The sequence below is a fragment of the Lemur catta genome, chromosome 7, assembly GCF_020740605.2.
Source record: "Lemur catta isolate mLemCat1 chromosome 7, mLemCat1.pri, whole genome shotgun sequence".
Lineage (NCBI taxonomy): Eukaryota > Metazoa > Chordata > Mammalia > Primates > Lemuridae > Lemur > Lemur catta.
Window position 1 is genome coordinate 106930435 of NC_059134.1, and position 12063 is coordinate 106942497.

The following is a 12063-nucleotide window of genomic DNA, read 5'->3' on the forward strand; positions in this document are numbered from 1 at the left end:
AAGGGAGAGCACCAGATGAGCTTCCGGGAGGAAGTGGTGCTCTAGCTCTGCAGTCCCCAATTCCCAGGCTGTGGACTGGGCCACAGAGCTCAGCCACACCCCCCCCCCCGATGCCATCCATAGAAAAATTGTCCTCCATGAAACTTAGGAAATGGTGGGGGGCGCACGGCAGGTGAAGCTTCATCTGTATTTACAGCTGCTCCCCATCGTTCCCACTGCCTCCTCCTGAGCTCTGCCTCCTGCTGTCCCTGGTGCCAAAAAGGTTAGGGACCGCTGCTAGCTGTGACCCGGGACCAGCAGGAGTGGCTAGCAGGTGGGCATGTGCAGAGGCTGGGCGGCCAGGACCTACAAATAGCTCAGGGTGGCTGGGGTCCCCAAAGATAGTGCTAGCAGGTGCCACTGGCAGTCGCTTGTGTGGCAGAGATTGGGGCTGGGAGCAGGCGATTCCCGGGGGGAGGCTGCCACCCCCCAAGGGTCCCACTGGCAGGTGGGAGTGGCAGGCGGGGCGCCCACACTGGCTGAAGCATTCTCTATCGGGACCTGGCCCTGCCTCGGATCCTGGGCTTGCTGGGTCTGGAATTCTCCAGCAGAAATGGGAATAAGAACCCCGGGGAGTTGGCCTTCTGCTGAGTGGCCCTTTGAGACCTGCAAAATGTCTGACTGTGAAATTAAATGTCTGTTATGAAATTAAGTAACGTTCCTCACTTGCCTGCACTGTCCCTGTATTTTCTGTTCTCCATCATACCTTGACTGAATTTATTTAAATAAAGCACTAAGTTGTATCAAATGCGCTTTTCTGTTGCAGAGAACAAAGGCGGGAGAACCAGTGCCTCTGCTTCCTGGGGGCTGGAAGCTGCAGCAATTCATTCTCTCAAGTTCTGAGGCCAGAAGTCAGAAATCGTGGGGTGCGTGGGGCCCTGCTCCCTGCGAGGGCTCTCCGGAGAGTTCTTTCTTACCCCTGCAGCTTCTGGGGCCCCAGCGTTCCCTGGCATGTGGCCACATTGTCCCAGTCTCTGCCTCCGTGGTCACCTGGCCTTCCCTGTGTGTCTGGATCTCTGTGTCTCTCTTCCTCCTGTAAAGACGTCAGTCATATTGGATTTAGGGACCACCTCACTCCAGGGTGACCTTGTGTTCACGTAACTACATCTGCAAAGACCCCATTTCCAAATAAGGTCACCTGCACAGGTCCCAGGTGGACATGCTTTTGGGGGGACACTATTCAATCCAGTACGTCCTCTGTCCTGGAATGTGCTAGCCACCTGTCCCGTGGGGGGGCCTCCCTGTGCTTTCCAATGGGCAACTGCTCGAGGTGGCCTAGAGTCCCTGGGCACTCCACACCGGTGCTCCGAGCCGTGCTGGGGCCCAGAGTTGGGGGCAGATCTTCCACTGCCCACCTCCCACTCAGGGCCCTGGCAGGCCCTGGTGCAGTCCCCAGGGACCTGGAGCGAGACGCCCACCCCAGTGGCACCCCTCGGCCTCACGGGGACAGTGTGTTCCCGTCTCACCTCAGCTTTCAAAGGTGGTTCCGGCATCCTGGGTCCTTATATCTGAGGGAGCTGGCCTGGACCAAGCCCCGAGGGTGGCTTCCATTGCTAACCCAGCAGGAAGGCGGGAACAGGCTGCCAGCTTCTCCCTGAAGTTTTAGCTCCCCGCTAAAGACGCTTGAATTCTGAGAGGCCTACTCACTGTCCCTGTCCCCCTGGACAAAGGCCAGGCTTTTGTGATGCCAAAGCCTTGTATCGGGTGTCTTCGTTACACTATGGGCAGAATCCTTTCTGATTAACCGCTACCCGGGCAGAAGCACCAGCCCGCGGGGCTGCCGTGGGCCGGGCTCCTCTGGCAGGAAGGCCGGCTCTCCAGGAGCACAGCTGTCGTCACAGCAGTCTCGCTGCCAGCAGGGTCCCACCCTCTGCCCCCCAGCGCGCCCAGGAGCTCTGAGCAGCCGCCCTGCTACCAGGCATCCTTCTGGAGCTCCCCACTGCCCACCAGGGAATCAGACTAGGGGACAGGCGGGTGGGCACCGGTTTAAAAGTCCCCAGATGATGCCACAGTGCTACCTGGGCTGAGGGCTACTGGGGCTCAGCAATACGAGAGATTCATCCCCCAGGGTCCTCCTGGCCTCTGACCTGTATGCACCTGTCAACAGCCCCTCTGTCTCCTCTGCCCCCAGCCACCAGGAGCTCAGGGTCCCCTCCGGGGGGGGGGTGCCTCTGCCTGAGCCAGCTGCAGACAGATACTGTGTCTTTCTCCTGCGCCTCACCAGTGCCTGGGATGAGCCTGGCACTTGCTGAGTTGTGCCATTGCCTGGGCGCCACTTACAATGTCCACACCTTGGCCTGGTGGTGGCGGCAGGTAGAGATCACTGTCCCCATTCTACAGGGGAGGAAACAGAGGACCCCACGCAGCCCCCTGGCTAGGTGGCTCCTGGCCCTGGAGGGGACTGTGCCCTTTGCCTGCAAGATGCTACTCTCCAAATGCCCCCAGCCGGAGCACTGGGCCTCAGAAACACCCGAAATCCTCCTCAGCAGGCAGTGGCTCAGATGGGGGCGAGACGGGTCTCACAGGACACGGGTGTCAGCAAACGTCCAGTCATTCCCTGCAGAAGAGGGGGGCACGGCCAGGAGCGGATTTCTGAGCCCCACCCTCAGAAGGGAGGAGACTGTGCCCCCAATTCTCACAGGGCGCTCCTTCAGGGTGGGGCACGGGGCCTCTCAGCTTCTGTTTTATATTACTAATTTTCTGTTATGTGATTTTTAAATAATAAATGAGATGTTTTTACAGTAAAATACCAGATTGGTAGGAAGACCTAAATTTGGCTCTTAAAGCTGAACAGAGCTTTTGTGCACACAAAAGACACTTTTTATTGGCAAATTAATATTAATACACAAGTTAAGAACATTTTCCACCCCATCTTGTGCTGCTGCGGCTTGAGGGCAGGAGAGTGCAGGGCAGGAAGCCGCGGCTCCCCGGGGCATCCGGAGGGGGCTGGGCAGCTGCCCGGAGATCTGGGGCAGGAGGAGAAACACTCACGTCTGTCACTGAGGAGCAAGTCTGCAGAGAAAGGAGCTGACGGAGCAGCCGCCTTCAGTGGTGACAGATTAGTATTTTTTGGCTTTCTGTTTCTGATAGTATAGATGCCTAGGTTTTAATCATTCCTTTCTTTCAATGCTCAGATTGTCCCAGACTTGGCCACTAGGAGCTCCTAACGGCTTTTTATTTCAAAATATTAATAATTTAGATTCCCAGGAAGTTGCAAAAGCAGTATTGGGAGGTCCTGTGAGCCCTTCACCCAGGTTCCCAATGGGCGCACCTGTGTGGCAGGAGTGCGTGTGTGGTGACTCGCTGGTCACCACTGCAGTGAGGACACAGAAGTGTCCCCCCACCACAAAGACCCCCTGCTGCCCCTGTGCAGTCACCCCAGCCCCACCCCTAACCCTGGGCACTGACCACCTGTTCTCTGTCCCTAAAATTTGGAATTTGAGAATGTCGTCTTCGAGGAATTACACAGTAAGTGAGCTTTTGAGGGTGGCGTTTCCACTCAGGAGAATGCCCTTGACACCCACCAGCTGCTGGGTCGTCACAGCAGGTCGCTACACGTCCTGTGTCCCTCTGACATCACTCTCTTTGCTGTCAGAAGCCTCCCTTTTTGGGCACAGAAGGGCCTGGGCTCTCCTACTTCTGCTCCAGGGCAGGCGTGGCTTTTCGCCTGGGCGCCAGGGCGCTCCCTGCAACCCGCCTGCCTTGCTCCTGCACCGTCCGGTCCACACAGCCAGGAAACAATCTGTTTTTTAAATTACTTCATATTGCACTTTCCAATTCATAATTAACACTATGGTGACTTTCCTTAACTTCTTTGATATTATATTTGTATTTTTTCTTCTTCATTAAAAATGTGCCAGGCTTGGTGGTGCACACCTGTAGCCACAGCTACTCGGGAGGCTGAGGCAGGAGGATCGCTGGAGCCCAGGAGTTTGAGGCTGCTGTGAGTAGGCTGATGCCACGGCACTCTAGCCCGGGTGATAGAGTGAGACTGTGTCTCTTAAAAAACAAAAAAACAAAGAACAAAAAACTTTGGTTGTTGACAACCGTGTTCTTATTTGCTTTGTCTTGAAATATACTGTTTGAAAATAACAGTGCCAATATCACTACTAACAACAAAACTAATTGTTTGACTTCTCTCTGTTTTTTGCCCTTAGAAGATGCCCCACTAGAGCTGTAGCACAAGTCGGCAATTCTCAGACCAGCTGAAGTTGTCCTTTTTTCTGAGTTTCATTTATGGTTTTGTGGCAGATGATAGTTTCTGAAATAGGGGCAGCACTTCATACTCTTCCGGAACCTGGCCGTGCTGGGGTGGTGCTTGTACCCCTCCCCTTGGACGTGAGTGGGGCTTTGTGGAAGTCAGGCTGCGACCTCCAAGGTTAGAATCTAAAAAGACACAGAGCTCCTTCCCTCTCTCAGGATTCGAACCCTTGGAGAGAAATGCAGCCACACTGGAGCCACCAAGCTGAGAGACCACTTAGAGATATGTGGGGCCCCGGCAGCCCCAGCCCGGGACCCAGGCACCAGCCTTCACGTGGTCCTGTCTGCCTGCAGTCTCGGGAGGAACCCTGACCGGGAACCGGTCAGCTGAGCCTGGTCCACCCAGGGCCATGAGAGTCGGTGAGATGAGTGCCATCCTGTTCAGCTGTGGACTTCTGGAGGGATTTGTTCCGTGGCAACCGATAACTGGAACAGGTTGGTTTCACTTTGCTTTGGAGACCTTTTTTTTACTTGCTTTTTTTTTTTTGGTATGTAAAACATTGACAAGGTCCAAAAGTCAGACATGTCAACACACCCCAGCCTGTCCTCACTGAGTCACAGCCAGTGCTCCCTGTGAGACGGAGTGGGTGCTCGTGAGCTGCTCCCGCGGACGCAGACAGGCCGGCTCCGACCCTGGCGATGCCGCAGGCGGCTGCAGCAAGCCGCACACGCACGCGGCGTTCCAGACAGGCACCGTGCTGTGCTTTCAGGACAGCTTCCTGCACCCCTGCAGGCAGACACACCGCACTCCTACGCAGGGGTCACGGCCGTCCTCCACGAGCACTGGATGGGGTGCCCCACCTGCCATCCCAGCACCAGTGACTGTCTCTTGTCCGGATGGATCTGGCTTGGCACTGGCTTCTGCTCACGCTCTCCTCAGTCAGGGACAGTGAGGCACGTCCACGTCTGGGTGTCGATTCCCAGTCCAGAGAGTGCGGGTGCGTGGGCACGGTGGCAGAGGCACTCCCCAACGCTGGGCCCTGGGGACAAACGGCCCCCTGCTGAAATACCCCTCCCCCCAGTTTCAGCTGTCAGGTCGGCCGTGCAGGTCCTGGACTTGCCATCTCCAGTCCTGGCAGCTCAGGGCCACCTGCTGAGCCTCCCACTGTGCCACTGCCCCAACGTGCCCGGCCCCGGGCAGCCCGCGGTGTGCTCACTCATCAGGCCCCGGGCAGACTGAGCAGCCTTTGTCCGGGGCTCAGTGGCTTCTGCCAGTCTGAGCCTGTCTTTTCCTACTCAAATACCTCCAAATGTGCCCACACACCAGAGATTAGCCGATAGCCATCGGCATGGGGGACAAAGTCCGAGGCTGGCTGACGTGGCTCAACTGACCCGAGCACCTAAGTGGTGACCTGCTGACCAAGCGGCCCTGGCCGGCCACTGGCCGCCCGCCAAGTGCTGAGCGTGCGGGGCGAGGCAGAGAGGGCGGCACGGGTCTCACTGTGTGGAAGAATTTATTGTCAGTGTCTCAGAGCTGCCGACGACATGAACCTACATGGACACAACTCTTAATCTAGAACCTGTGGACAATGTAAACACGATCAGAGCACTGGGGCGTTGGCACTGAGGCAGAGGAGCCGCCGGTCCGCGACGGCTCAGTAAGAAAAGCCAGTCCTGCACCTCCTCACGGGAAGCTTCCGTTCTGAACCATCTGCAGATACTCCTTGTGCAGCTTCTCTTGAGCTTCGTAGAGCTTCTTCAGCTTCTTGGCTTGCCCTTTGCTCAGTTCTTTTCCTTCCGTGTCGTGCGTGGGAAGACCCTGCAATGCCAGAGCACAAGGGCTGTCAGTCTCCCCTGCGCCACCAAGTGACCAGGGACACGGCCTCCCCTCCTCGGTCTAAGTGCTCATTGCCCGATGCAGGACGGGCGGCCACACCCTCTCCCCTGGGCTCTGGCAGCTGATGGAGGCAGGGCTCCCCCCAGGGCCCCCCGCGACTCGGCTCTGACGGTCTCAGAGGTCTGAGGGTCTGGAGGCCGCGGCTGCAGACAGCGTGATGATGAGCCACCAGCTGAGCCATCCCTGAGCTGTGACGTCTCAGCCCGGCCAGACCCCAGTGCTGGGGCCGGAGCTCGGTGGCGCCCGGTGCGGCAGCCCAGGCTGGACGGGCCGTTGGGAGCCGGGGGCCCTCGGCTCTCGGGGCAGGAGGCCTGGACTAAAGCAGGTGCCAGAGGACCTCAGCCTACCCTGAGATTTTACTGCAGACAGAAAACCCACTTGCCCCAGGTTGCAAATTTTCGCCACCCCAATTTCATGTGGTCTAATAAGGCTCTGAGAAAGAGAGAAACAATCCTTACGTTTTCATCAAACTTGGAATATTTGTCACTCTCTGACAAGAACATCTCGCTGGGGGGAACCTTCATCCTGGCCAGCTTTGCCACCTGCAACATGACACATGACACGTCACGGCCGAGTGGCACGCGGCAGCTTCATGCTTGACACCATGACATCCGCTCCCACCTCCAGCCCCAGCTTGCTCACAAGCCCTCAGGTGCAGGGAGCTATAACAGATGGGGAAGAGGCAGCCAGGGCAGTGGGGATTTACAGGAGGGAGAGTTTAACATTAAATCAGATTTTTAGCTATGGGAATGGAGGGAAGGTAACTAGAAGCAGTCACAGCAGCAGTCGGTTCTGCTGTCCCCGAGCCTGTGACCAAAAGGCACAGCCTTCCTGGTGCCAGGCCTGCCCCGGGCACCACGTGAGAAGGGCCTGGGCAGCCTCGGGTGGTGGCAGCAGAGAGCATAGCTCCTCCTGTGGGGGTCACCAGGTGCCTGGCCGAGCCCACCGCGGCACAGAGAGCCGGGCACGGGGTCACACAGGGTCAGCGTCCCCTCCTGCCTGGGAGAGCCCCACCAAACAGACAGACGTGCATTACTTCTTGCTCTTGTTTTCTCCGGGCCGCCTCCTCTTTCTTCTTCCTCTTCTCCTCTTCAACCTAAGGGAGCAGCACAGAGCCCGGTGACACAGGGCTGCACCGGGCCCAGCAGGACGAGCCCTTCCCTGGGGGCTGGACCCTGAGCCAGCCCACCCCACGGCGGGGAGGCGAGCCGTGTGCTGGGCGGCGTATGCTCAGGCAGCCCACGGACCCCCGTCCTTTCCGTCTGGGGACCCTCAGTGGGCACCTATGGGTGCCTGGGCCTGCTCTAGATACAAGGGGGACGCAGTGAACAGACAGGACCAACATCAAAAGACCCAGGTGTGACTAACAGGAAGAAACGGACCAGGACGACAAGCCCGGCCCAGGGAAGGGCTCCACTGGGTGGTGACCAAGGACAGCACCACGAGGGCTGACCCCGAACAGGCAAGGAGCACGGGCCCGAGGCAGGTGGGGAGAGGAGGGCAGAGGCTGGCAGGTGCCAGGGCACAGCGGCCAGCCTCGGGGGCCAGGCGAGGAGACAGGAGCCCGCTCCGAGCCAGCAGGCAGCCTCAGGGCAGGGTGAGGGCGCCGTGGTGCCTGGGGGCGGTGCCGGCCTGGGCTGGGTGGTGGAGCCCGCAGGCTGGGCGCTGGCGAGGGAGGCCTGAGGCTGCCTCAGGAGCTTCTGGCTTGAGCCACTGCGTGAAGAGTGTCCCCCCACTGCCAGGAGGTAGGAACAGGTTTGGGGAGTTGAAAGTCACGAGTTCCCTTTAGACACCTTGACTTTCGGAGGCTCCTAGCGAGTGCAGCTAGCAGGTGGGCAGCTGGCACAGGAGCTGGGCACAGGCAAGTCTGGGGGCCGAGGACCCACGACAGGCAGAGAAGCTGTGGGACTGCGGGAGGTCACCTGGGGGGGGCAGTGCCCCCCACACAGAGCTGGGGAGAGGATGCAGGAGGGCACCAGGGCCTGGAGCCGGAAGGGGCTGGGCCGCCAGGGTCCAGAGCTCCTGAGAGGCCCGGGCGGGAGGGCAGAGCCGGCCGAGGGGAGGAGGCCGAGGTCGGGGAGGCCGGGCACAGAGACACGCTCAGGGTTCTGCCTTTTCCATGTTAAAGCCAGGCTGGGACGGGCTTGTGTGCTGGTGAGAATGTTCCAGGGAGAGGCGAGACAATGCAGTGCTCGCGTGACCCCTGCCCCCACAGCAGCCCTGCGCCCTAGGGCACCTCCTGGCAGTGGTTTGTTTGTGGCGAGAGTCCCTTGGTTGGGAAACGAGAACTACAGGAAGCCACAAGACAGCACTTCCTGCCACCTGTCCCTGCGGAGCGCTCTGCCGGAAGCGTGGCACACGGGGCGTCTGCACGCCAGCCCCAGGACACCCCGAGGCAGGGCCAGGGCACGCCCAGGGCTGGGTGAGCCCGTGTGGGGGGCCTGGGAGGGTGTCAAGCCCTGCGGGTTAGCCTGGCTCCTTTCGGCCGGCAGACCACACCCCACTCTGCACCTGTCCTCAGCCCCCCTGGGGCTCCGGCGGGCCAGTCCTCCAGGGCGCTGCCAGCTCCAGCCGCCCACACTGGCCCCCGGTGCCAGCTCTCCTCCTGCGCCCGGGCCTCACTGCAGGGCCAGGCCAGGGCTGGGCAGCGACTCCTGCCCCGACCCTGCACAACCCACCTCGCTGACTCAACTTCTGGAGTTCCTCTCAGAGGTTCTCTCCACAGTGCTCCCCTCCCTCAGGCCTCCAGGGGCCCCTCACCCCTAGAGACAGCAGCCCCCGAGGCCCACCTCCCATGGAGTGCGGGAGTCCAGGCACCTCTGCTCCTGCGTCCCGGGGGTGCCCCATGCCCTGCGCCCAGCACTTCTGACACCACACAGTTTAGCTCCTGTCTTCTCTCCTACTGGGCACCGAGGTCCCTGAACACAGGGCCTGTCCCTGATCCCGGGGACGCTGGAGGGAGGCAGGTGGAGGGTGCGTTGGAGCACGGGGGGCAGTGCCGGGGGGCGGGGTGGGAGACAGCTTCTCCACCACCTGCTGCACATTCTCTGGCCCCAAACTTGCCTGTGCCCAGGCCCCTGTGCCAGCCGCCCACCTCCTACTGCCACGCGGTCAGGAAGCCTCTGAAAGCCAAGGTGCCTAAAGGGAACTCGAGGAGGAGGAGGTGGAGGAGACAGACGGGTAACCCCAGGTAAGGCCAGGGTAGGACCTAAACATGTCATCAGTTTCAGTTGCTAAAGGTAACTAATTTTCGCTTTCATTATTTTTTAAAAAATAAGTCATTTATTACAAGATACACTTTTCTTTTTTGATTACCAAATTGTCAAGTAGTTACCTATCTAATTTTTCTAACATTTATAAATACTGGGATTTTTTTCTTTTTTCTTTCATAAAGCCAGTATGATCTAATTTTTTTTTTTTTTTTTAAGAGACAAGGTCTCACACTATTGTCCAGGCTGGAGTGCAGTGGTGTCATCATAGCTCACTGTAACCTCAAACTCCTGGGCTCAAGTGATCTTCCTGCCTCAGCCTCCGGAGTAGCTGGGACTACAGGTGAGAGCCACCATGCCCAGCTAATTTTTACATTTTTGGGAGACAGGGTCTTGCTATGTTGCCCAGGCTGGTCTTGAACTGGCCTCAAGAGATCCCCCTGCCTCGGCCTCCCAAAGTGCTGAGATTTATTAAAATCCCAACCAAAACTGTGATTTTAATAAAAGTATAAACATCAACTCTTTAAAAGTAAACTCTATAAAAACCCCAACAGTTTTTACATTTTCAACAAATGTCAAGTTCAAGTCATTTAATTTTACTAACCCTTTTCTTTTCTTCTCTCTCTTTTAGCAAGGTGTCTCTGTCCACCAGTTTGACCACGGTTGGCAGTCCTGAAAGGCAAACGGACCGTGAGCAGCGGCCGGGCAGTGGGCCAACCCCGCCCCGCCCAGACCACCCTGCACCGCCCACCAGGGAAAGACACGGCCGGGCCTCCCTTGCTGCTCACAAGGCAAAGTTAATTCCAGGTGGATCAAACGGGTAAACATTAAAAACAAAACACTAAATCCTCCAAGGAGGCGGTGAAGTCCCATGCCGGAGAGGACCCTGCAGCTGTGAGGCGGGAAGGCCCTGCCAGCGAGGAGCCAGACACAAGACAGGTGGTCTGACGGCCACGTCCGGAGGCAGGCAGGGGAGCGGGAGGGCAGGGAGGGGCCGTCAGCAGCCCATGCGCAGGCAGGTGCAGGAGGAGCCAGTGTTTGTGGCACGACCGACCGGCAACTCCAGTTAACAATAATTTAGTCTGTGTTTCAAACTGACTAGAGGAGCAGAACTGGGGAACAGAGACCCGTGTCTGAGGCGACGGGCATCCCGATCGCCCTGACTGGACCAGACGGCGGGTGCGTGTTTCAAAACATCACACGTACCACCCCACGGGTACGTATAACTATGATGTATCCATAAAAATTAAAAATAAAGAAACAATTTTCAGTCTAGGAAAAAAACTCCACAAAGTCAGAGGACAAGCGTGAAACTTGCTAACAATCTGCAGGACGCGGGCTCGTTCCCGTGACTGCCACGGCATGAGGCAAGGTGGCCAGTGGCCTGCAGCGACACAGGCAGCCGACAGCCAGGTCCGAGTGGAAAGGAACATGCGGAACCCCTGGGAGGTGTGGCATCCCCTGCCCTGCCAGCTGGCGAGCGTGGGGCACGCTTGGGAGACCCGATGGCACCACCGTGGGTTCCTCGTCGCCACACGATCGTGCACACGGGCCCGGCCCAGCCCCCGAGCTCCCCCGCGGCTCCCCCGTGCGTCTTCCCTCCTCCCGTCTCAGTGGGGCCCTGACACTTCACAGCCCACAGGGAGGGGCTCACCCACCTTCGTGGTCTTCAAACCGCACCCCGAGCTCGGGCAGGACATCGTCGCGCAGGCTGTCGCTGAGCTGCAGGACCTCGGGCACTGCTGGCAAAGAAAGGCGGTTCCTTTAGACACACGGGGCGGGGCGGACTCAGGTCCCCCGGAACGGGTGCCTTCCCCAGCGCTCGGGAGGGTGGGTGCCGGCAGCCTGACTGGCCGAGGAGGCCAGCAGGAGCCGAGACCGGCAGCGCTGCTTCTGGCGCGCAGTGTGACCTTCTGGCGCGTAGTGTGACCACAGGCCCGAGCCGCCCCAGGAGCCCTTGGAGCCCGATCTGAGCCCTTGGCCCAGACACGGGCAGCAGCTCTTGGACGGCGCCCGTGGTGGGCTCTCTGAGGACGCCAGACACACAGGTCTCGGGGTGCCCAGGGGAAGGTCGGGGCCACCCAGAGCCAGGGCCAGGGCCTGAGCTCGTTTCCTGGAAACAGGTTTTTGCTGCACAACGGGGCTCAGAAACTGCCCCAAGCACCCTGGTCACTCCGGAAGGAGTCCAGGAGCCCTGAGCCTCCACCGTCCCGGCACAGTGATTCTGAAGCAGCCGGTCACGTCCCGCAGCCACACCTACTCGGGGCCTGTACCCTGCGTCCCTGAAGTCCTGGAAGGGCTCCTCTCTCCTCAGCTGTAGCCTGGCCCCCTGGGGAGTCACAGCAGCACCCACCACACACCCGTGGGGCCAAGAGCTCTTGGGGGCTCAGTGCCGGGGAAAGCCCAGCACCGCCATGTCTCTGAGCGCCCCCGAGCGAGCCAGAGCTCAGCTGGGGCGAAGCGTGTTCAGGAACAGGCGCCAGGTCTGGAGGTTGGGGGGACCCCACAGCTGCTGCCAGGGTCTCTCACCTCAGATGCCAACCCAGCCCAGTGGTTAGGCCACAGCAAAGCAAGAGGAGGCGCCTGAGTCCTCCTGTGCCCTGCCCACGCTGGGCACCCATATGGGGGACACAGTGCACAGAGGCCGGGGAGCCACAGGGCAAATGGGATCACAGGCACGAGTCCCTGCGCCCGGCCTAGGTAAGAGTCTCCTATCCA

At 59.2% G+C, this 12063-nt stretch overlaps 1 protein-coding gene across 3 annotated transcripts in view; it reads right to left on the reverse strand.

The window, feature by feature from the left end:
• Window positions 1–5736: 5736 nt before the first annotated feature.
• CARS1 (cysteinyl-tRNA synthetase 1) overlaps window positions 5737–12063 on the reverse strand; it is a 51037-nt gene continuing 44710 nt past the window's right edge. For 2 of the 3 annotated variants that reach the window (XM_045558470.1, XM_045558471.1), the window contains 5 exons: window positions 11004–11084; window positions 9950–10017; window positions 7173–7232; window positions 6595–6678; window positions 5737–6058 (listed from right to left, as the gene is read on the reverse strand). In XM_045558470.1, the coding sequence (XP_045414426.1) occupies window positions 5924–6058; window positions 6595–6678; window positions 7173–7232; window positions 9950–10017; window positions 11004–11084 (428 nt within the window). In that variant the 3' untranslated portion in view covers window positions 5737–5923. Of the gene's footprint in view, window positions 6059–6594; window positions 6679–7172; window positions 7233–9949; window positions 10018–11003; window positions 11085–12063 lie in introns of those variants that run through there. The other variant, XM_045558472.1, reaches the window with a different exon arrangement.